This window comes from Neovison vison, chromosome 3 (genome assembly GCF_020171115.1).
Source record: "Neovison vison isolate M4711 chromosome 3, ASM_NN_V1, whole genome shotgun sequence".
Taxonomy (NCBI): Eukaryota; Metazoa; Chordata; class Mammalia; order Carnivora; family Mustelidae; genus Neogale; species Neogale vison.
The window spans coordinates 231631013-231655539 of record NC_058093.1 but is presented as its reverse complement, the minus strand read 5'-3'; the positions used below and the strand labels follow the sequence as shown (position 1 = coordinate 231655539).

Below are 24527 nucleotides of genomic sequence, written 5' to 3'. Positions count from 1 at the left end.
ACTATATATACTTTTTTACTTTGCTTTTTCCAATGAACACTATGTCTTAGTTTATAGAAAACTTCCTCTTTCTTTCTTTCTTTCTTTCTTTCTTTCTTTCTTTCTTTCTTTCTTTCTATAGCTGTATAGTACTCCATTGTGGGGTTGATCACTTCCTCAATGAATTTCCTACATATAGGCATTTTGGTGTTTCCAGTATTTCAAAATTAAAAACAGTGCTGTGGTGAACAATGTTATGTGTAAATATTTAGGTGGGATTGCTAGATCAGAAGGTAAATGCATGTGAAGTTTTTAAAAAGACACTACCTATTTCCCCTCCATTTAGCATCCCTACCAGCCATGTACCTACATCCATTTCCCTAGGGTCATCAAGAGAGTATGTTGTCAAGCTTCTTAATTTTTTCTAATCTGACGGGTGAGAAGTCGTTTCTTTTAAGTTTTTTTGTAAAGTAGTACACTTTCTGTGCAGTCTATCCAGCTTTTCCCTAAGATAACATCCCACGTAACCAAAATACAATGAACACAATCAGGACATTGACATTAACACCTCACTTTTAACTAAATTACAGACCTCATTCCAATCTCCCCAGTTTCACATACACTCAAAACTTCTGGTGTGTATTTCTATGGAATTTCATTCTCAATGTAGCTATAATTTGCGTTTCTCTTATGGTCAACGAAGTGAGCATTTTCCCTAAGTTTAAGGATCATTTTTCGATCATTTATTCATGAATTGTCTGTTCATATTTTTTGTCCATTTTTCTATCTAGTTTTCACATCCCCCCTCAAATTTAAAGAATTCTCCATATATTAATGATATTGGCCTTTTATCTATGATATATGTAGTTAGTATTTTCTTCTGGTTTGTCAGTTATATTTTGACTTTGCTTATGGTGTTTTCTGCATGTAAAAGTTACAGAAGACTTTATATAGTCAATTGTATAAATCTTTTATTACATCTGAATTTTAAGTCATAGTTAGACTTAAATGTATGTATGTATGTATGTATGTAGTTAGACTCGTATTTTTTCACATACAAGTTGTGGAGGAATTCTCCCGTATTTTCTTCTGTATATGCACTTCTGTTTTTTACATTTAGATGCCCATCATTCAGGAGTTTCTATTTGTGTATGGTGTGAAGAGTGGATCCTGGAGCAATTAAGTAAATGTACAAATTATTAGCAATTCATGGAAGGCACACGGTATTTACCATGGCTGCAACTTTTCTCAAAGTTTGACAATTTGAAAAATAAACAGCTGGGGGTAAAGCCTGTTAAGCAGAGTTTGCGGACGCTGACGGAGGCGTGGGGGGCCCTTTAAGATAGGCCCCTCCCACCCCGGAAGGGCTCCTTCAAGCCCCGCCCTCCGCCTCTCGCCCTCTCCCCGGTCAGTTCTGGCCCCGCCCTCCACAGCGGAGTCAAGTCACGTGAGCCGGGCTGCGGCGCCCAGCTCCGCGCCGTCATGGTGGCCCCGATGTACGGCTCCCCCGGCGGCCGGCTGGCCCGGGCGCTGACGCGGGCCCTGGCGCTGGCCCTGGTGCTGGCCCTGCTGGTCGGGCTGTTCCTGAGCGGCCTGACGGGTGCGATCCCGATCTCGGGACGCCAGTGGGGGCCCAAGGGGCCGGTCCCTCCCGACTCCCGCAGCCGCTCGGTGCTCCTGGACGCCGAGACCGGCCAGCTCCGACTGGTGGATGGCCGCCACCCGGATGCCGTGGCCTGGGCCAACCTCACCAACGCCATCCGCGAGACCGGGTAAGGGTTGGCCTGACCTCGCGCGGGACCGGCTGGGGGAGGGGGTTGCACGGGCGCGGGGCCTCGCCTGCCCTTAGGGCAGTGCCCCTGGCTCCCTGGGGGTCAGTTTCCCCGCCTCTTAGGCTGCAGCACAGTCACCTGGACCAGGTTCCTGGTTGGGTCGGGGCTAATGCAGTATCCCTCAGCTCGTGGGGATCAGTCCCTCGCCTTCAGCTAAGGGTGACAGTACCTCGGTTACACTAGAGACTAGATCTCTGCCACCCAGGCCCCAGTGCCTCGGTCTGGATCAGGTCCGCGGAGCACCGGCCCCCCCCCCCCCCCCCCCCGCCATCCCCACCCCGCCTCTGGGCCAGAAGGCTTGTGATAGCTCTTCAAGGGAGAAACTCTCACTTCCTTGACGGTGGCTTATACCCCGTGGGTGCCTTCCTCTTGCCTCTGTTCCAGAACGAGGGCAGCAAGACTCGCCTGGATTCTAGGCCAGTGTGAAAACCCAGGATCCTTAAATTCATGTAGACCCAGATAGTATTTTTGCTGGGGCTCTGCTCCTTCTTTCTCTCCTCCCTCCTGGTGCAGGCAAAAGTTTCTTTCCGAGAGAGTACCAGCCAAGTGCTCCGTCCTTGGTAGTCATGATTAGCTGTTGTTCTAACCCCCGCTGCCTGTGTGAGCTTCCTTGTCTGTGGCTCACATTTTGAGGGTATGCTCTGGCAGGGAGGTTGGGTGGTATCCTTCTCAGGCCCTGTACCAGGGCTTGTGTCCATTCATTCATTCACTCACCTGATGTACTTGGCCTTGGGGACACAGAGCTGAGCAAGATGGGTCTTCATTCAGAAGGGGAGACAGAGAGTGCCAGAAGGGTAACCTGAGTCAGTGGTAGTGGAGAAAATCCACCTTAAAGCCTTGTCAGCCGGGCTCAGGCCCTGGATTAAGGCTATGCTGGGGATTTTAGTGTACCCTACGTTCCCCCGTTCCCCCTCTTCCACCCATCCATTTTGCTGGCATGCATTAATTCCTGCAGGTGTTGGAGAAATACAGGACACTGAGGACATCCCCATTTTGATGCTTTGTGGCACTGGGGAGGGTATCAGATAGAGGGAAGATTATGAAGAAGGGATTTGCGGTAGACGTAGGAGGTGGGTGGGGCTAATCTGGGAAGGCTCCTGGGAAGAGGAGGCCACAGAGTCTGCTAGTTACTATCTGTGGGGGGAGCTAGAGCTCTGTGGCTCTGTGGCTCTGAAATCTGGTGACCCATTCTCTGCTGACTCACACGTGTTTTTGGCCCTGCGTAGCAAAACCAAGAGGGCATGACAAATCTCTGCTTCCACACTAGCTAGGAAGGAGGCACAGAGGTGAGGTCCAGGTTGGGGAGGGGGCCTTGTCCTACTGGGCTGTATTGCTCTGAATTATGGAAAACAGAAATAGAAAGAGGGCTTCCTTGATGACTGTGCTGGATGGAGAGCTCTTTGTGGCCCAGCTCCCTTGCTGTGTAACCTTGGACAAATCACTTTGCCTCTCTGAACCTGTTTCCTCTCTTAAAAGTGAGGCTTGAAGGGAAATTCAGTGGGATCACAGAAAGCACCTGTGTTTGTTTACTGAAGGAAGGAATGAGTGAAAGCGAAAGGAGCAGGTGTCCTCTGCCCCCATTTTATAGTTAGGGACACTGAGGCCTGAGGCGAGAGCCCAGATCTCTTCCACACTTCTTGCCCTCACATCCCGTTTCCAGCATCCTTTCTGTCCAGTTGGCCCCTTTAACCCTGGGGGCTGTGCTGTAGAGAGAACTGTATTAGAAACCCCTATTTTGGGGTGGCTCAGAGGGTTAAATGTCTGCCTCCAGCTCAGGTCATGATCCCAGAGTCCTGGGATCAAGTATCACATTGGGCTCCCTGCTCAGTGGGGAGTCTGCTTCTCCCTCTGGCCCTCCCCTCTGCTCATGCTCGCTCTCTCACTCTCTCCCCAAAAAATAAAATATTAGAGGAAAAAAAAAGAAGCTTTCATATTGGAAGCAGGGAAACTGAGACCTTTAAGATTGACCTCTTAGAACTTAGGGATAAGACGAAAGAAAGACATCTGAGGTTTCCTGGCCCCCGATCAGCAGAACCTCTGAGCTGTGGGTGACTGTCTCATTTTTCAAAGGATGAAGGCCAGGGATTTGACTCTTCTGTTTACCTGGATTGGGGATCTCTCCTCTTCCTGTCCCCCAGAATTGGCCATGGGGGATCCTGGGATTGTCAGGATAAATTCCATGTCCTCTTTTCCCCCATGGTCTGTCCTCTTTCATTTGTGTGTTATCTGACCTTGGACAATACTCCCCATGAACCCTGAAACGTTGAGGATTTGGTGCTTGGCCATCAGAGGTGCCCCAGGAGGCAGGGCCTGCATGTTTGGTTCCAGCCTTGATTCTGGGGAGGCTGGACCCCTTCAGCCCTGCCTGACTCCCCAGCCAGCTGGTTAACACAGATCACAAGTCACCGTGGAGCTGGGGCAGGAAGTGAATGCCAATAAGAAGGAATTACCCTATTAAGAAGCAGGGAACCCGCTTAAATCCACCAGCTAAGAAGCAGCAGCCCAGTCCAGTAAAGTTGGTAGATACCATCCGGCTGTTCTTGGAAGTCAGAAAAGGTGAACATATGCCATCAAGAGTGAGGAGGAATGGTAGCCACAGATTAAGGTAGGCGAGGGTGTCCACGGTGCACTGTCCCCCGAAGCAGGGTGTGGGGACCGGGGGAGGTGTGTGACGCCCTTGCTCAGCACACAGCAGTGGTCTGGTTTTCCTCAAATGTGGCCTCTTTAGAGGAGTCATCAGGCATTAGGCCCCCGTGACATAAAATCCCCAATGTGGCCCATAGACTCTCCAGAAAAAGAAAAAAGATTGGAGAAAGAGGTCAGTGCTGCCAGCTTCTTTTTTTTTTTTTTTGAGTAAGTGCATTAAAAACAAAACAGAACTGCATTTATTGACCTCTGTTAATTTTCTCTTCTAAAAGATCAGCTATTTTAGAGTCAAGTGAGCAGAAAGGACATGTTCTTTCATAGAGAACAGTGTAATGGGTACATTTAACTTTAGAAACACTCGTTTCTAAACTCTTGTGGTTTTCTTTTGACTGGGGATGGGGAGTTTTGCAAAGTTTTCAGTTGGCACAGCAGTGAGGGACTCTAGAGGCCATTTGCCCAAGTTCGAGCCTCCCTGTTTTACAGATGGGGAGGTCGAGGCTGGAAGGGCCAGGAAGTATAGTATAGAGCAGAGTTTTCGGTTTACTCTCAGACCGATCTAGGTTCCTATCTTTGCCTGCCTCATCTCTGTGGTGGGGATGGTGAGAACCCTGCAGAGTTGCGGGGGTGGGGATGGGGGGTGGTGAGGTGGTGAGGAATCATTTGATTAGGCTTCGGGCCGAGGCAACAGAGGGATCCTCAGAGATCAGCCTCGGGCTCTGGCGCTGAAGTCTGGTGGCTTGAACAAAACCTCTTATATGGGAACGTCCCCCACTCAAGGTTTTCTGGAAAGATGGGGGAAACCCATCTATCTAGGTTTTCTCCCATCCAAGTACTAACCAGGCCCGACCCTGCTTAGCTTCCGAGATCAGAAGAGATCGGGCGCGTTCAGGGTGGTATGGCCATAGACCTATCTAGGTTTTCTGAGGACTCGGGCAAAGTGACTAAAACCCATCTAAATGGAATCCCCCCCACAGTTGCCCTCTGGAACAAGGCAGCACACAAGGAGATATGGGGGTGGGTGTGATTGTTAGACAAATAATTAACCTTTCGTGGTTAAAAAAAAATCCCAGCAGTTTAGAAAAGTGAGACAGGATGTATGAGGTAAGTCCTCCCATATATAACCACTGTTAGCTCTTTCTTCCAGAACTTTCTATGCATAAATAGGCCTAAATGTGCATACGTATGTGTAAGCACAGGTATGCATGTGTGCTCGCGTAAAATGCTGTCATACACAGTGTTGTCCTGAGTCTACCATTTATCCTTCTCTGATCCTTTTTTCTTCTTTTTTTTAATGTTGTCTCTGACATCTTGTCAGCTCATGGTACCTCTTTCTCATCACAGCAGTTGCCCTGCTATGTCATTATCTGCTTACATGCCAGCCCCCCTCCCCTCAGCCACCCGTCACCCCAGCATTAACCTTGGGAAGGCCAGACCTGAATGCCATTCACTCTGGCGCTCCCTGCCCTCCATGTCTGGCACCTGGTAGGCTCTTAAAATGGCTTACTTGACGAAAGTATCAGGTGAGCGTGTTTTGATCGTCTTTTCCTCTCCAGAGTCCTCCCCAGGCCACAGCCGTTCTCTCCCTGGAGCTCTTAGGTGGTTGGCTGCCTGCCCATGAGACTGTTCTGGCAGATCCTGGCTCTGCCTTGGTTTGGAGATTCTTCTTGGTGCCCCTGGTTTTCTTCGTGGAAATTGCCTTAACAAATGTTTGTTCCTAGTTACAGAAGCCACCTGAGTGAATAGTTTTGTGTCGTAGGAGCAAGAATGAAATCCAGAACCATAAAGGAAAGGATGGATAGGATTGGCCGCACAAACCCCCCCCAAAACCTCTATAGGGTAAAAGCAAAAGCAAAAAAATCAATTAAATCAATTAAAACACAAACATATTTTCAATATTAGTAACAAGCAAAGGGCTAATGTGTACATAGAGAACTTCACAAATCAATAAGAAAAGATAAACACAATGGAGAAAAGTGACTCAGGCACTTGAACCAAAGAACTATAATTGACCAATAAAAATTCAAAAGCAAGTGTAGGGGCACCTGGGTAGCTCAGTTGGGCAAGAGTCTGACTCTTGATCTCAGCTCAGGTCTTAATCTCAGGGTTGTGAGTTCAAGGTCTGCGCTGGGTGTGGTGCCTACTTTCAAAATTAAATAAATTTAAAAAATTAAAACAAGTGTAATTGAAGTAATTAAAGGATTATAATTAAAACAACACGATTGCGTTTGTGTTTTTCCACCGTTGCCTTGGCAAAGATGAGAAAGATTGGTAGGAATCATTTCAAGCAAGGGAGTGGGCAGACAGGAGCGGGTACGTTGTGGCGGGGTAGCCCACAGCCCAGTGTGGGAGTGGGCTGGTAGTGTTGGCCTCACCCGGCCACTAGTTAGAAATCCAGTGTCTCGGGCTCTGCCCCAGATCCTGATCCGAGTCTGCCTCCAAACCAGGTCTTCAGGTGACACGGCTGCCCGTCTGAGTTTGGAAAGTGCTGCTTCCCAGAAGGAGCAGGAGCCTGGAATTGAACCCCAGCCGTGCCCTTTGCCAGCTCTGTAAGCTTCGGCAAATGTATCTGCTCATGTCGGGCACCAGTGCCTTGGAATGAACCACCCGCCAAACCTGCTGGCTTCGCAAATAACCGAGGTTTACTGAAGGATCCAGGGCAGCTCTGCTTCATGCCGTGGGTCTGCTCCATGTTTCTCTCATGTCCCTGAGAGCAGCAGGCTGGCCGGGGCATGTTCTCCTGCAGGTGGCAGAGGCATAGCAGGGCAAGTGGAAACAAAGGACGCTTCTCAAAGGGTAGTCTTCTACCTGGCACACAGGCATTGCCCTCCATTGGCAAAAGCAAGCCAGATGACCAAGCCCAGATTGGTGGGGCGGGGACGGACTTGGACGTGGGTAGAAGGGACCACAAGGCCACACGGCAGAGGGCCCGGATAGGAGGAGGGCAGCAGCATGGGCTTCCTCGGTTGCGATGCCCTGTGCCTTCATCGCCTCCTCTTTGTGCTGCGGGGAACAGCAGTGCCTGCCTGGTAGGATCATGGGGTTGTCGCGAGGATTGAATGAGTCCGTGGACAAGAAGTGACTAGAATGCCGTCTGGCCCAGAGGAAGCCCTCGGTTGACCCTGACTGGTGTGATGGTGGAGGCTGGGACGTGGATTAGTACAGCTCTGGGCCGGCGGCTGTTTGTCAGTGCTTATAAAGTTAAAAATACCTGTGCCCTTTGACAAAGCATCTCCCCTTTGAGAGATTTCCCCTGACATGTGCACAAAGACAGACAGATGGCCATTCACATAAAATGTCCGTTCCTCACTGCATCTTTTATGGTTTAACACTGGAAATGGCCGTGTGCCCAGCCTAGGGCTGGCTGTGTGTGTGCCCCCCGGGCTGACCAGTGTCCACTCCCCTCTCCGTCTAGGTGGGCCTTTCTGGAGCTGCGCACGAACGGCCGCTACAATGACAGCCTGCAGGCCTACGCTGCGGGCGTGGTGGAGGCCGCCGTGTCTGAGGAGGTAAGGGCCAGGTCGGGGAGCCTGAGGCTCCCGCCTCCCACCCCACCCGGCGCGCACCCCCAGAAGCTTGGAAGGGCCCTGAGATGAGGTGTATGCGGTGGGGTGGGGTGGGAGGGCTGCTCCCAACCTCCATGTCGTTGGGCAGCAAGAGCTCACGTGCATTCCCTAAAAACTTAGGCTTGGTACTGTTGGATGCATATGAAATCATGAAGCCCAGTAGCGAAACATACAGACTGAAATGTGCAATGTTACTCATCCCTCTGAGCCCCGCTTTCCAACCCCTGCCCCCAGAGGCACCATCCCCCTAAATGTCTGTTCATTCATTCATTCATTCATTTATATTGAGAGATAATTCACATGCCATAAAACTCACTATTTGAAAATGCACAATTCAGTGGTTTTTAGTGTATTCACAGGGTTGCCCAACCATCTCCAATACCCAATTCCAGAACGTTCTTACCACCCTAGAAAGAAACCCCATACCCATACCTCCCCTCTCTCCCTCACCCCAGCCCCTGGCAACCATTAACCTACCTTCCGTCTGCACGGGTTTGCTGATTCTTGACATTTCATGTGAGTGGGAGGTCTTGTGTGTCTGGCTTCTTTTCCTCAACATTGTGTTTTCCAGCTTCATCCCCGTTCTGGACCGTGTCAGTCCTTCACTCCTTTTTGTGGCCCAGTAATACTGTCTTGTATGGACGGACCACATTTCATTTATCCATGCATCCGTGGGCAGACTCTTGGATTATTTCCACTCTCTTACTTTCGTTAAACTGGTTTTATCACGTGTGCTGAATCCTCAGGCAACATACCGTTCTGCTTTACTCAATCTGGGGTTTAGAAAAGTGCGAACCTCCGTTTCAGAAGGTGGCCCGTATCAGAAGTGGGTGAGCTGTCACAGTGACAGCCAGTCCCCCGCAGTATGGGTGGAGGTGTGACAATCACTTGGAAAGGTCATTTGGCAGTGGTGGCCTTGAGCCTGCACATGCCCTAGGGCCGCCGAGCACCAGTGATGGAGCTTTGGGAAGGAATCAGCAATACAGACGCCTCCCACAGGCTGGCTGCTGAGCGGGAAAGAGCAGGTGACAGATGACTGCACACAGTGGACACCCTGTGGTGAAACTCACACTTCTCATTCTGACAGCCGGCAGGGACCTGGACGTCCACTTGGGACCTTGATGTCTGTGGAGCTGCTCAGACGCTGGGCCTGGCGGGTGCTGCTTGGGGTATAGTGAATGAGGCAGGAGTCCGTCTCTCGAGGGGCCCCTAGCCTGCCAGGAACTGAGGCAAGGCCCCAGGGGCCCTGCTATGAGGAATCCTGGACATACGTACTAGGAGCCTGGCCCATGAGAGCCTCAGCCCTCACACTGGCCTCCCCGCCCTACCGAGAGAGGCGTGACCACCCCAGTAAGGCCCAGAGAGCTGAAATTACTTACCCAGGGTCACACAGCCAGTGAGCAGAGGGGCCAGCATTCAAACCCAGCTCTGTCTGACCAGAGTCTCTGTTTCTAAGCATTTTGCTCGGCTGCCCCCTACCCCCACCCAGCCCCACTGGCCTGGGAGCTTTTCCTGAGTAGTGGTTGTGTCCTGTCCCCAGCTGTGAACCCTGCACCAGGCCAGAGCCTGATAGAGGACAGGCATTTGGGAAATGCTTCTGGAAATACTGGAAAGCTGCATGGAGGAGGTGGCATCTCTTTGAAGCCTCGAGGGCAGAGGAGAATTTGGATGTGTTTCGGGGAGATGGCAGTGGAGCAGGGGAATCCCTAAGCGATCAGTCTTGGGGTACAGGGTGCTGCCACCATCCCCTCACTGGCCTGTGTGTCTTGGGAATATTTCCAGCATGGTGAGGGGTGTGGCTGGAACTTAACCTGCCAACCTTAGCCCCGTGAGGTCTGTGCTTTGGGAAATTACAAATCCGCACATTTCCAGGGTTCAGATCTTGACTCTGATTCATTGTCTGGAGGACCTTGGTTAAGTTAGTCACCTGCCTGTGCCTCAATGTCTTCAGCTATAAAGCAGGGATGGTGGGGATAGCACTTTCCTTCCAGAGTTGCCGTGAAGTTTGCACAGGTCTGTTCACACAGAGTGCCATTCTTGTGAGCTCTGGGCATGGACCCCTTCCCTGTAGTGCCACAATATAGGGGACATCCCTCCCCCTGCTGGAATGCCAGCTGGGTGCATTTGAGATTCCGGGCCAGGCCTGGCTGACCTCAGCCGGGCTCACCCGTGCTTCTGCGGTCAGCTGGCAGTTCGGAGGGGGGCAGCCGAGTGGCTTAGAATGGTCTCCTTCATGCGTCTGGGGGTTGGCTCTCTGTCAGCTGGGGTGACGGGAGTGATGGGGCCGACGGGGCCGAGGCCGACATGGTCTTGAACCTGCCAGCAGGCCAGCCCAGGCTTGTTCACGTGACATCAGGCCACTTGAGGGCTGGCTGAACCAGTCCGGCATTAACTTGCACACGTGTCCGTTGTGAGTTCCCTGTCGTGTCCTCGGGGCTTAGGACAGGACATGGTAGGGGTACGAAAGTCATACTTCGTTGACTGACCAAATACATCTGTAGCTTGGGGGTCTCCAGTAGCCGAGGAGGCCTGGTCTAGAACAGACTTGGAATACTAGTCTCTCAAGAGAGGGGGACATCCAGAAGCTTTGGGCCCTGACGGGACAAGAGTGGGATGGGTGAGAAGGGCCCCGGGGGGAAGAGAACCCGCGTGAGCAAAGGCACGGGCCTCACCAGGGCGCTGTGGTTCTCAGAGGCCTGGCTGAGGTTGAGGAGTCTGAGCCCGAGTGGGGAATCAGCGGGGTCCTTGGCAAGGCTGGCAGCCTGGCCCCCCCTGCACCTGCCCTCGCCCACCTTGCCTGCCCCACAGCTCATCTATATGCACTGGATGAACACCGTGGTGAATTACTGTGGCCCCTTCGAGTACGAAGTCGGTTACTGCGAGAGGCTCAAGAGCTTCCTGGAGACCAACCTGGAGTGGATGCAGGAGGAGATGGAGCTGAACCAGGGGTCCGCTTACTGGCATCAGGTGGGTGCGGCCCCCATGTGCCGGGGGGCTGCTCTCGGGGTCTGCTCTGGGCACCTGCTGCGGCTGCGGCTGCTGCTGGCCTGGCTGGCCGGCTGCCTGTCTCGCCAGCCCCTCTTCGCCAGCCCTTTCCCCCCACTCCCTTCCCCTCTCTTCAGCCGTCTAGCCATCCATCCATCAGTCCTCCCTCCATCTGTCTGTCCATCCATCCAGTCTTCCTTCCCTTCCTTCTTCTCTCTCCCTCTGTCCCTCCCTCCCAACCATCCATTCATCCATCTGCCCATTCAGTCTTCCTTTCCGCCGTACTTCCCTCCCTACCTTCTGTCTTCCCTTTCCCTCCATCCTTCCCTCTCCCCCTCCAACCCACCCACCCGTCCAGCCATCAGCCTCCTATTCATCCTCCTCCCTCCCTTCCCCCCTCCTTCCCACGCAGCCATCCGTGGTGCTCCTCTGTCCGCACACACGCTGCCCGCAGGCTTATCCGTCTTCCTCTCTCTTCCTCTCACCCGTCCGCCACCCTCTGCCCATCGTGGGCCGGCTCTGTTCTCCCACCAGCCACCACCCCAGCCACTGACATACCCCCTTGGGTTGCCTGTCCAGCTTCCCGCCCACCGTCTACCCATCTGTCCACTCCCCACTACACTTCTTCCCATTCACTTGCCCAGTTGTCTGTCCGATACCCACCTTGTCTCCTTCATTCCCCACCTGCCTCCTGGCGATCGGAGCACTCCGGGTGTCAGTCTGTCCATCTGTAGCTCCGCCACAGCCGCTCGCTGTCCCCACCCGGGCCATCTGGTTCCCTGGGGATGATGCCCGCGCCCCTTTTGCGCCCTCTCCATCCCTAGGCTCATCTCCTGCTGACCTCCTGCTCTGTGGTCCAGCCTCCCTGACCTCCTGGTTCCTTGAACAAGATGTGTTTCCTCTTGCCTCAGGGCTGATGACCTGCTGCCCCTTCTGCCCAGAACACGTCCTCCCCCCCAACCTCTGTCCTGTCCCCACACTTACCTGTGGCGCCGTAGTGAGGGACTCAGAGTCTGTCTTCAGCGAGACCCGAGCCCTATGAGGACAAGGCAGGGATCAGTCCTGCTTTGTTCACTACAGGATCCGAGGCACCTAGCGCGAGGGCCAGCACATAGTAGGTGCTTTACATGTAAAGATTGGTTGAATATTTATAGGTGAAGGAATGGATCTGTCTTGTCATGTCTGCGCATCCGGACTCCGCACCTGACTGGACAGCTGTCATTCTGTCCACCCTGCCCTCCACCTGGACGATTGCTTCTCTGTCTTTGCCTCCCTTATACCTAACCTAGCAGCCATGCATCCATCTCTCAGTGCTGTCTGACTGTCCATGTATCTTACCCTTTTGTCCATCTGTCCATCCCTGTTTCAGATGCTAACAAAGTGCCTGGTGTGTACCCAGAGCCGACCACGGCCGCTCGGGGACCCCGTGATGATCTCCCCAGCTAGAGAATAGTGACAATGACAATGGGGACAAGTCAGCTAGTGAGACATATGCCCGGAGTGGCAGCGCAGCCAGGAGCTGAGCTCAGAATAAGGAACAGTTGACAGTGGGTCAGGGTCGGCTGGGAGGCTTTTTGGAAGTGGGGGCTTTCAGCTGGGCTCTTAAGTGGGGGTAATTTAGGTTGGCAAAGGGCAGAAACATCTAGTTAGCTAAGCGATGGCAAGAGAGTGCTTGGCATGGAGGGCTGGGTGAGGGGGGATCAGGGCTGTCTAGATCCTGGAGGATGCACCAGGGCCCCTCACATTGTAAGAGAAGGCGTGAGCCCTAGGGGGAGAGGCCTCACCCCACCTGTGCCCCTCCCCCTAGGTGCGGCTGACCCTCCTACAGCTGAAAGGCCTCGAGGACAGCTATGAAGGCAGTATGACCTTTCCAACTGGGAGGTTTACCATCAAACCCTTGGGGTTCCTGTAAGTGCCACTCCCGGAGCGGACAGGGTAGGGGAGAGGGCCATGCACCTTATTGTCAGACAGACCTGGGTTCCCGTATGGGTTCTGCCTCCTCCTGGCCCAGCCTCGGACCGCTCACCTAGCCTTCCAGAGCCTCAGCTTCCTCCTCTGTGAACGGGGCATGGAAACAGGCTGCCGGCAGGCCGGCGTGGTAACCTTCTAGCATCCTGCCCTCCTCAGCTTGTTGCAGCTCGCGGGGGACCTGGGAGACTTGGAGCCTGCCCTGAATAAGACCAAGACCAAGCACATTATGGGCTCAGGCTCTTGCTCTGCCCTCATCAAGCTGCTGCCTGGCCAGACAGACCTCCTGATCGCCCACAACACCTGGAGCTCCTACCAGAACATGCTGCGCATCATCAAGAAGTACTGGTTCCAGTTCCGGGAAGACCCCCTAGGTGGGTGGACGTGGGTATGTCTGTGTGTGTGAGTGTGCATGCGAGGCACACAGTGCAGGGGGTGGGGGTTGCTGGGACCTGTGGGCCTTGGCCCTGTGCACACCGTGGAACCATTCTAGGCGTCCACCTTATTGTTGACATCTTGATTTCTTTTTCGTTCCTTTTCACAAGGCGTATCAGTTTCCTGCTGCTGCGTAACAACTCTCCCCAAATTTAAAACAACAAAAGCTTAAAACACAATCATTAATTTTTGCTCAACGTGTCTGTGGGTCAGCCGGATAGTTTTGTTATGCTGGGCCAGGCCTGGCTGATCTTGGCTGAGTCACTGATGGTTCTGCGGTTGGCGACTGAGGCTGGCCTCCTCTGCGTGTCTGGGGGTGGCTGTCCGCTGGGTGCAGGGGCAGCTGGGTGAGCTGAGGCTTATTCAGGTGACATCTGAGCGGGGCAATGTGGAAGGCCTCTTGAAGGCTGATTGAAATGGGTACAACCCTCTGCTGCTCCAAGCAAGGCAAGTGGCCAGCTCTGATTTGAGAGGAGGGGAAAACAGAGCCCAGCACCTGATGTGAGGAGTCACAGGGTCCCACGGTGGACAGTAGGGACGCAAGCTTGGGAGGACTCGCAGCAGACACTCAGGGCAAACGCTCAGCTACACAAGCAATGCATGAAGACATGAATACACCCTTCCTGTCAAATGTGAAAACTTTGCAGCTAAGGCCCGAGTACCCCAGCGTGGCGATTTCCTGCAATCCCGGACCCCAGTGTCCACCCCAGAGGTAGCCACTGCCAGATGTTTGCAGTACCTCCTTCATGGTGAAACTTAAAATTAAATCCATCGTTGCCAGGAGGTGGCGAGTCCCCCTGCTAATGATGGCAGTACCGGTTAGCGCCGTCACTTGGAGAGGAACCCTGCCGGTATCTGATAAAATTCAAAATCTGTCACTCTCGTGGTCCAGCAGTTCTTGGCTCAGATCTGTCCCTAGGGAGCCATTTTGCCTTCTGCACAGCGATGGTGTACAAGGATGTCAACTACAGTAATGGTTGGGAAACAACCTCATGTCCATTAACTTAAGTAGATTTCTGTGTTGACATGTACACAGAGAAGCGTGCACATCACACGGGTACTGCTGCAAGTGTTGCTGCCTGTGTGTGTACCCAGACTGAGAAACAGACCGTTCCCAGCCCCCCTGCAGCTGCTCTCCTGGCCCTTTCCAGGCACGTATCCCCACCCCAGCGTAATCTCCATCTGCCTTCTTACAGCGTAGGTGCGGTGTGCCTGACTTTGCATGTTACGTGCACGGGCTTGCTTGTGTCTGACTTCTGTTGTCTAGCGCAGTGGCTGTGAACTTTATTCATGTTGTTGTTTGTAGCCACAGATCTGTCCGGTTCATTGCTCTAGATCCATGAACATTGTATTCTCTTCCGATGAGATCCTATGTGAGGAAGTGCCTGGCTGGCTCAGTCCGCAGAGCACGCAACTCTTGGATCTCGGGGTTGTGAGTTTGAGCTCTGTGTTGGGAGTAGAGGTTATTTAAACAACGAAACGAAAACCTACATAAGTCATACACATAGGGTATAGGAAATTGGAAAATGCACTAAAACATTCATATACAATCAGAATCACTTGAACACTCCGTAACTCACAGGAGATAATTTCTGTGAATATCTGGTTCTGTTTTTCTTCTAAATTAAATGTTCCTTATTTTCCCATTTGTTTTCATTGATTTTTATTATGCTAGTAATATGTGAATATATTCTTACTGATGCAAGTTCCAGCAATGCAGATAAAGAAATATATCTCTTGTGATACCCTTCTTCCAAATTCTAGACCTTCCTAAGGGAATACTTGCTGCCATTTTGGTTTGGATCTGTCTAGACTTTGGATTTTTAGGATGCATTTCTATTGTGTATATACGAACCTTTTTTTTTTTTTTTTTTTTTTTAGTTAATAGGCTTTATTTGTTAGAAAAGCTAGAGGTTTACAGATAAATCAAGTAGATAATACAGAGAGTTCCCGTATACCTCCCTGCTCCTTTCTCCTGTTATGTGTTGCATTGGCGTGGTACGCTTGTTATAATTATCTGTCAATGTCAGTACGTTACTCTCAGTGGAAATCACAGTTGACATTCAGGTTCACTCTGAATAGTATGGTTGTACGGATTTTGGTAAAGGCATAATGATGGGTGTCTACTTTTATGGTTCTATACAGCAGTTTTGCAGCCCTAAGCAGTTTGCTTTCTGGATTTTTTTTTTTTTTTTTTTAAATAAGACCATAACAGATGGATCTTTGCAGCTTGCTCTCTTTGCTCAACAGCTGGCCTTGGAGAATTTTGGATATTGCCATGTTCAGTCCACCTTCTAACTGCTGATACTAAACTTTAACTAGTTCTCGACTGAGGATTTGGGCCATGTCCAGGTGTTTGGTGTTTTGGGTTGGGGCTGCGGCAAGACAAGTGGGAACCCTAGGTTAAAAGATGGACATAAGTAGGGGTGCCTTGGGGGCTCAGTCGCTTAAGCATCCAATTCTTGATTTCGGCTCAAGTTGTGACCTCAGGGTTGTGAGACAGAGCCCCATGTCAGGCTCTGAGCTGAGCACAGCATCTGCTTGTCCCTCTCCCTCTGCTCCTTCCCCTACTTGCTCTCTCTCTCAAATAAAATCCTAAAAGAAAAAAATATGAAGATGGGGATAATTAGTGGTGCCTGGGTGGCTCAGCTGGTTAAGTGTCCAACTCTTGATTTCAGCCCAGGTCTTGATCTTGGGGTTGTGAGTTGAAGCCCAGCATTGGGCTCCTTGCTGGGTGTGGAGCCTACTTTAAAAAAAAAAAAAAAAAAAAAGATGGGTATAATTAAACATTTTAGTCTCTGGATACATATAGCCAAATTGCCCCCAAAAGTGGCTGGTCTGGTTTACACTTGTCCACGAGTCTATGAGCGTGTCAACTTTCCCCCAAATTTGCCAGCACTGGGTGTTATGTTCATTTCAAGCTTTTTCAAGTTTTTCATTCTGTTTTTTCATTTTTCATTTCAAGTTTTTTCATTCTGATAGGTGCTACATAACATCCTGGGCTGAGCTCCACCCCTGGGCCCGTATTAACTTTACTGATGGCTGGTTTACACACGCCTTTAGGATGTCTATATTGGGAGGTCTGGACAAACACATGCAGTCCTGTGACCGCCACTCAGTAAAGACAGAGAGCATTTCCATCCCTCCAGGCAGTTCCCTGTGCCCCTTTGTAGTTATTCTTCAGGTATGGACTCTTCTAGTTTCTTTCCCATTAGGTAGTTATGCCTATTCTAGAAGAGAAAAACAAACAAAAAACCTGCATTACTTTTTAAAAAATTTTCTGGTAGTAAAAAAATAATAATTTAATTGAGGTGAAATTCACATGGCGTAAAGTGAACAATTCAGTGGCATTTAGAATATCCGCAGTGTGTGTGTCCATCACCCGCATCTTGTTCCCGGATACCTTCATCACCCCAGAAGGAAACCCCAGGAAGCCATCATTCTCCAGTCCCCTTTCCCACCAGCGGCTTATGGCCTGGTTTGCTAAAATATCAGAACGGATGGAGGCTCCCCCAAGACCAGCTGCTCTCCTACCTGGAGCCTCTGGCTCTTGGGTTGGGGTGCGGGGATCCCCACATGGGTTTGTCTGACCTGTACCCTCACCCCCTGCTGGGCTCACTCTCCTCCCCCACCCCGCCGCCCCCCCGCAGAGAACTCTCCCCTGGCTCCGGGCAACAAGGTGGTCTTCTCGTCCTACCCTGGCACACTCTTCTCCTGTGACGACTTCTACATCATGGGCAGCGGGCTGGTGAGTGTCCCTCCCATGTGACCTTTCTCTCCCAGGGTTTTTGGGTCACTGGGCAGCTCTGGGCAGGTGGGTAGATGCAGCGCCCGCCCCCTCCACCATCCCGCGCTGGGCCTCTTCTGCTCTGGTGCTTGGACCACTGGGGAGTGGGGGGTTGATTCTTACAAATGGATTCCCAGTCCCTGTTGGTCAGGGCTGTCAGATCCGGCATTCTCCCTGGACCCTGCATTCTGAGCCAGCTCCTCAGCCTTTGCTGCACTTGAGGGGCCCTTTTGCGAAATCTTTGACCTTGACCTCAGTGACCCTGTTTTGTTTGGGGGTCTTTAGCATCAGCCATCCCTCCCTCCACCGTGCCCTTGCTGTTTCTCATCCTGCCTCCCCTCCTGCCTTCCTCAAACTCCCTCTAACCCGGCCAGGTTTTCTGAATAAACGCTGTTTACAATGTGTTGTTTTTATCGGTTTTCCTGGCTGGGGTCCAGGCTCGTTTAGAAATGTGTTCCTGGCACCCCTCGCCGGGGCATTGAGCCCTGAGATTGCAACACGCGGAGGAGAGGAAAACATTGCCCTAAAAACACCCTCCAAGCAGAAGGTGCCAGTTTCCCTGCGGTTCGGCGACAAGGGGCTCTTTCCTTTTCTTGCTGCCTTCTGAGAGCAGTGGGGGGCTTAGTCCCCTGAAATGGGGAAGGAGGCGTGAGAGGGCCAGGTGGTAACTGAGGGGACCCCCTCGCTACGGTCTGGCTGGGGCAAGGAGGGGACCGTCTGGGGAAGAACAGCTGAGAAGGTCTCACCCAGTGACCTGGGAGGGGTCCCAGCAGGAAATGTACTTCTCACCGGGGTCTTTAACGGTGGCTAAGCCACAGACCCCTTTGGCAGAATCTGGGGGTGCTGTGAACCCCTTCTCAGAATAACATTCTCAGATGTAGACACCAAAATACATGGGATCATAAAGGAAACCAGTGATATTAAAAGGTGTTTGGCGAAATATTACATAAATAACCTTTAAACATTATATACGCGCTGCTTTGTGAACTTAGTAAATCACAAGCTCTCGGAATGGGTGTGCTAACTACCTTAATTTCAAAGGAACGGGGCGCATAAGTGATATTGTGAGACGGGTGCAACCCTGTCGTATGGTGGGAACACATCTGATTTCTGTTGGTGACGGTCTCAGGTACTACTCACGTCACGGTGGCGGGTCACCAGTGCTCATGGTGCAAGGAGATGCTGAATGCAGTTTGGCAGCGGTGGGAAGGAAGAGGTGGTGTTTTCCCTTGTAAGTCTGCAGACTCCCTAAGTACAGCCCCAGTTTCAGAACTCCCCCATCCTGGGAGGGGAAACTGCCTTCCAGGGCTTTCTGGGCCACACTGATCTGAATCCTGGCAGTGACTCTGGAGACGGAGAGTGGCTGGTTGAGGGACAAGGGAGGTACAGGCCGAAAGGAGTGGAAGAAAGTGTTCTCACCTGGGTATTGCTGTCAAGAGGCTTGCTTTCCAGATTCTTCCTTTAAACATCACATTTATGGCTCTTGCTGTCTTTTAGCTGGTTTGGGGGCTTTGCATAAGAGAGGAGGAAGCGTGCTAATATCCTGCTGTAGAGGAGAGGACATTGATTTAAGAGCTGGAAGTTTGCTGATGGAATCTTGGCCCGTCCACTGACCAGCTGTGACATTTGGCACGTCTTAGCTTCTTCAGGCCTCAGTTTACCTTTCAGTAAAAAGGAGCATTAGTAGCCATGCTGTGTTTTCCCAGGAGGGCTGGAAGAGGTCGGTGAGACTGTGATGGTCTACCAGGCTAACAGCTTCGAGTCGGCTGATTTTCTAGACAAAACTGCAAGGAAGGGGTAGAAATGGGACGCTGTCTCTCTGGGTAAAGAGTTGATTGACTCGGTTGAGGGACTGGGTCCATAGGAGCAGCGCCATGGACTCTCCCAGGGACTCTTTCCCAGGGCAAAGCTGGATGCATGATTGTGAATTTCTCTCGGCGCTCAGCCAGGGAACCAGTAGGAATGTGCACCCAAAGCAGCACGTGAGGTTTCAAAAAACTAATCAATGTACGGACCATGACCGATCAGCACTGCCACTTGGTGACAGCATGCCCTCATCCTAAGTGAGGGGGCCCTTCCGTGCAGCAGCCCCTTGGCCCTCCCACAGGTGACACTGGAGACCACCATCGGCAACAGGAACCCGGCTCTCTGGAAGTACGTGCAGCCCAAGGACTGTGTGCTGGAGTGGTTGCGTAATGTGGCGGCCAACCGCTTGGCCTTGGATGGGGACGCCTGGGCAGACATCTTTAAAAGATTCAACAGTGGCACGTGAGTGGGCTCCCGGCACTGAGAAATGCACCAACTTCCCCACTGACAGAGCCCAAGGGACATGGCACCGGGGCCACACCCACCCCCCCATACCCTCTGCAGAGCCCTCTCATGGTTCCTGCTGGAGGTAGAAGGTGTCTTAACGTCTTCTCCCTTGTTTTATACTTAGGGAAATGGGGGCTTCACCTCTCCCTGCAGGCTCTCCATCTAGGGAGAGGCCCTCAGAGGGAAGCCAGGAAGTGAACTTGGGATTTGAGGGCCCTGGAGGTGGGAGAGCTATCTGAGCAAGTGGGCATGGGTCAGTGGGGGCCCTCTGAGCCGGAGACATTGGAGCTAGATAGTGCAGGGACTTAAAACGTCGGGCTGAAGAATTGACCTGTATTCCTCTAAGCACTAGGGAGCCGTAGCCTTCTCTGGAGCAGACAGACAGCATGATGGGAGCCGAGGACACCTGGTCAAGCTGCAGTGTCAGGGTGACAGATGTCAGTTCACCCTCCCCCCCAGTGCCACTTCTTTCTCTTGATTGCTGGTGGCGCGGGGCCCTGGGGCTACAGAGAGGCTGGGGCAGTGGTCCCAAGGTGTGTTCATTTCTCCTTCCTTTGGCGTGGCAGGTACAACAACCAGTGGATGATTGTGGACTACAAGGCATTTGTCCCTGGCGGGCCCAGCCCCGGGAACAGGGTGCTCACCGTCCTGGAGCAGATCCCGTGAGTAGCCTGGGAAGGAAAGCAGGGGGTTCCGGGGATGCCTAGGTGAAGGTCTGGATGCACGCCGGAATGTGTGTGGGAAGGTGACCATCTAGGGAAGGCCAGGTGGGAGGGGGAGGCAGCCTCAGGCTGGGGTGGAAGATCCAGGACCTAATCTACCTCTGGGCAATGGGGAGCCGCCAGGGGTTCTTGAGCAGGGCAGGGCCCACAGGTGCCGCTCTTCTCACCAGTCTTGCCCCGTCTCTCTTCTTGGTCCCAGGGGCATGGTGGTGGTGGCTGATAAGACCTCAGAACTCTACCAGAAGACCTACTGGGCCAGCTACAACCTACCGTACGTCCCCACCCCTGCCCATACCTGCCTCACCCCTACTCAGTTCTCCATGCTGGTCAGGGGTTCTTCCCTGCGCGATCTTTTCAACCCACAGAGCAAAGAAACCATCTTGGCCTTTCTTTGGCCGGGAGTAGTGGGACTTTGGTCTGCGCCCACGGCGGGAGGGTCGGGGGTGGCCAGGCTCAGGTGCTGCCCCTGCTGTTTCTCCCCCATTAGGTCTGCTGTAACCAGGCCGCACGGCCATCACCTCCGGACACTTACTGTACCCTCCCAATGAGAGATTTGCTCCTTAACAACCAGTGCACGGTCGCCATGACCCCCGTTCCCATTTCACAGATGAGGAAACTGAGGCCTCTAGCAAATGCCTAACTTTCCCAAGGCGCGTTCCCCAGCTGTTCAGCGGTGAAGTCAGCATCTGAACCATGTCTCTTGGACCACAGAGCCCAAGCTTGGTCACCCCAGTGAGCCACCTCCCAGCACACACAGAAGACATGACTGTCAGTGTCCTATTGTGGTTGTTAGTGATCTTGTTCTGGTGTGACCACCCTTCCGTCTTCCCAGGCACAGCCAGCGTGGGCAGGGGCAGTAAGTGACCGTCCTTTTCCCCCCATAGGTATTTTGAGAGTGTGTTCAACGCCAGCGGGATGCAGGCCCTGGTGGCCCAGTACGGGGACTGGTTCTCCTATGATGGGAGCCCCCGAGCCCAGATCTTCCGACGGAACCAGTCGCTGGTGCATGACCTGGACTCCATGCTCCGGCTCATGAGGTGCGTGGGGGAGCGTGTGCCGCAAGTCCCATAGAGCTTTACGCGCGCTTCACTGGCCCCTGTGTGTAAGCCTCACTACGAGCCCGGGGGTCGCAGGGCCGTGGCCAGCTATAAGCACACGTTACAGGTGTGGGTGCTGGCCTGTTGCTGAGTGGCCCCCTGGAGCTGGGCACCAGCCAGAGGAACGGCCCAAAGCAGGGAGCCCCCGCTGTGGGAGATATGAGATCCATCAAGCCCTCTCTGGGATGTGGGCACGGAGGGTGGAATGGGCTGAGCCCCCAGCCCTGCTGTGAGGGGCAGGATCTAGCCCAGATCGGGGGTGGGGGCCCCAGAGGATCTCTGGAGGAAGGGCTGCCTCTGCGGATGTGAGGACAGGCGTGGAATGATGAGGTGAAGAGTGAGGGAAGCTGGGCATGTGAACGCAGGTGGCTTGTTTCCGGGGATGCCACCAGTGGGAGCTTGGCCTCCCCTTCCCAGCACGCCTGATGCCCCCTCCCTTCCCACATTCAGGTACAATGACTTCCTGCACGACCCCCTGTCACTGTGCAAAGCCTGCAACCCCCAGGCCAACGCAGAGAATGCCATCTCGGCCCGCTCTGACCTGAACCCCGCCAACGGCTCGTACCCTTTCCAGGCCCTGCACCAGCGCTCCCATGGGGGCATAGACGTAAAGGTGCTGCCTCACCCCGGGCCTGGGGGCAGGGGGTGGGCTGGGATGGTGTCATCGGGGTGGCGGGGGTCAGAGCAGATGGCGGACCAGGGGGCAGGGTTGGCATGGGGCTGCGGGTGGGGGCCAAGTTAGGGCTGGGGTCAGGGCCGTCTGGATTGGGGCAGCTCAGAGCCCAGCCCAGGCTGGTGCTCAGTGACCTCTGCCCTGGCTTCCAGATGACCAGCATGGCGCTGGCCAGGGCCTTTCACATCGTCGCAGTCAGTGGGCCTACGTGGGACCAGCTGCCCCCGTTCCAGTGGAGCTCCTCGCCCTTCAGTGGCCTGCTGCACATGGGCCAGCCTGACCTCTGGAAGTTCTCGCCCATCGAGGTCTGGTGGGACTGAGTCTCCTTCTCTGCCCTGCTGACAGCCACTGGGGCCACCCCTCGGCCACCAACCTGACCTCCTGCCCGCCCCCTCTGTGGCCTTTGTCCCCTGCTGTGCCCAGATTGGGGGGCCTGGGTCTGCCAGGTTCACTGGCCTCTGGATCATCTCCTGGTTGGGATGCGCGGCCTGATGGGGCCCAGCACTGACTCGTTCGCTCCCCTTCAGTGAGGGAGTGCCTCCCTTGTCCCCCGCTCCTCTGCATCTCTCTCTCTCTCCTCTGTCTCCTTCTTTCTCCTATGCTGGAGCCCTGTCCTCATGCTGCCTCTTCTTGAGGGCTTGGGAGCGGTCCTCAGATGGGGTTTGGGGCCTCTGGTGGAGCAGGAGGGGACATTTCCAGTTCCCGCCTCCCAATGTCATTCCTGCCAGTGGCTCTGGGACTTGTGGGGTTTTGGCCCACGACCTGGGCATTGCCTCTGGTTGGCATTGGTCCTTCCGTCTCCCAGCCCCAGCTGCTCTGCTCGCTCGGGAAGTAGCCCCTTTGTTTCCCCTTCTGGACAGCTTCCCTGAGGACAGAAACTTGAAAACAAACAAAACCAAAGTTTCTGGTGACTTGAGACTGGAGGGGCCTTCGGGGCAGAGAAGAGTGTCAGCCTCTCTCCTGCAGCCTCGTGCCCTCTGCCCCCAGCTTGGGCCTGCCCCTGGCCTCCGGGCAGTGCCCACAGCTCCCCTGCTGTAGGAAACCAAATTGCAGACTGTGCTGCCATTAAATGAGAGGCCGTGGCCCGTGTGCTGTGCATTTTTAGATAGTGGGGGAGGCTGGGCTGGTGCCCTTTGTCCTCCCTGGTTTGGGTTCTACACCGTCCACCCATGCATCCTCCTGTCCATTCTTCTGTCTGTTTATTCGTCTGCTGACCTCCTACCCATGTCCACCTGCGGTCTTCCATTCATTCATCCATCTACTCATCTGTCTGTCCATCCACACAGCCACCCAGCCACCCGTCCATTCACCTACCTGTCCATCCATCCATCCCTCCATCAGTCCATCTACCTATCCATCCATCCATCCGTCCATCCATCCATCCATCCATCCACCCATCCATTCGTCCGTCTGTCCGTACATCCATTCATCCTTCATCCATAGATCCACCCATTTTCCGTCTACTCACCTATTCATCTGTCATCCATCTATCCACCTACCTATTCATTTATCTGTATCCGTCCATCCATCCATCCGTCCGTCCATTCACATGTTCATGAGCACCTACTTTGTTCTGGGCACTATCCCAGGGCCTTGGTAACCAACAAGACTTTCCCAAGTTCCACTGTGGGATACAGGCTAACACGAAACAGAGTCTCTCCCCATCTGATCTTAGCCAGCTGGTTGACCCCAGCCCTCCACGCCTCAGCTCTTCTAGTGGACAGAGGTGTAGGCGTTGCCTCTTTGGGGGGTTTTGTGCTGACTCAAGTGGGACAGTCGAGGCTGGAAGCAACCCTGTTCTGCGCAGGCTTTCTTGAACTGAGCACCACTCTGTCCCCCAGGAAGAAATCTGGGGCCAAGGGACGGATGGTTTGCTGTCTCTGCCTGCCCGCCCTTGATGTCCCATCACCTATAAAATGTGTTTCTGTCCCTCCTGGCTGGAATCAGTGGATGAGCCTGTGTCTGGGGTGGGTTTGACACTCTCCCCTGAACCTCTCAGTCCCTGCTGGTAGTCGGGGTGGGTAGGGGCTCTGCAGACCCGTGTGGATCTGCATCATGTCCTGAGGGACTGGAGGGGGTCTCAAGCTGCACTCTGAACTTGGGAACTCAGTGAATTGCGTGGAGCTGCTGGGGATGGTGTGGTGGCGCCCCTTCCCAGACCTCGAGGAGCCCCCACCCGCCGCAGGCCCTCTTCCCTCTTTCCCAGCAGCGCTCTCCTGGGAAGAGGGTTTCAGGTCTGAGAGGCTTTGCATGGCATTCTTCTCAAGTCCGCTCCTTCCGAATCCCTGAGATGGGTGTCTGGTGTCAGTTTACACCCGCCCCCCCCCCGGGGGGGGGCGGGGCTCACTGCTCTGCTCCCATTGGCTCTGTGATCAAGTCGATCTGATAGCAGGAAGGACTTTTGTCAGAAGGAGGCCAGCCTCACCTGCCTCTTGGTTTGGGGGTGGGTTCTGGCTCCAACGGAGGCAGCCCTTGCCCCAGCTCTTGCTCACCTCCCTCCCTTCCTGCTTCCGGCCTCCCAGCATGC

At 53.4% G+C, this 24527-nt stretch overlaps 1 protein-coding gene across 1 annotated transcript; it reads left to right on the top strand.

Moving 5' to 3' along the window:
- The first annotated feature begins 1431 nt into the window (after positions 1-1431).
- On the top strand, positions 1432-23082 carry PLBD2 (phospholipase B domain containing 2). The gene is made up of 12 exons (XM_044244217.1): positions 1432-1751; positions 7870-7963; positions 10829-10987; positions 12813-12913; positions 13133-13347; positions 17059-17156; positions 19303-19463; positions 20075-20170; positions 20430-20501; positions 21115-21267; positions 21778-21940; positions 22153-23082. The coding sequence occupies exons 1-12, from the start codon at positions 1462-1464 to the stop codon at positions 22318-22320; spliced, it is 1770 nt and encodes a 589-aa protein (XP_044100152.1). The 5' UTR covers positions 1432-1461; the 3' UTR covers positions 22321-23082.
- The last annotated feature ends 1445 nt before the right edge of the window (positions 23083-24527 follow it).

Bases quoted from the DNA above. Each gene is read 5' to 3' on its own strand.
- PLBD2 (XM_044244217.1), top strand. From the start codon at position 1,462: ATGGTGGCCCCGATGTACGGCTCCCCCGGCGGCCGGCTGGCCCGGGCG. The intron at 7,964-10,828 runs GTAAGGGCCAGG...CCTGCCCCACAG, and splicing joins AGGCCGCCGTGTCTGAGGAG to CTCATCTATATGCACTGGAT. The intron at 17,157-19,302 runs GTGAGTGTCCCT...GCCCTCCCACAG, and splicing joins ACATCATGGGCAGCGGGCTG to GTGACACTGGAGACCACCAT.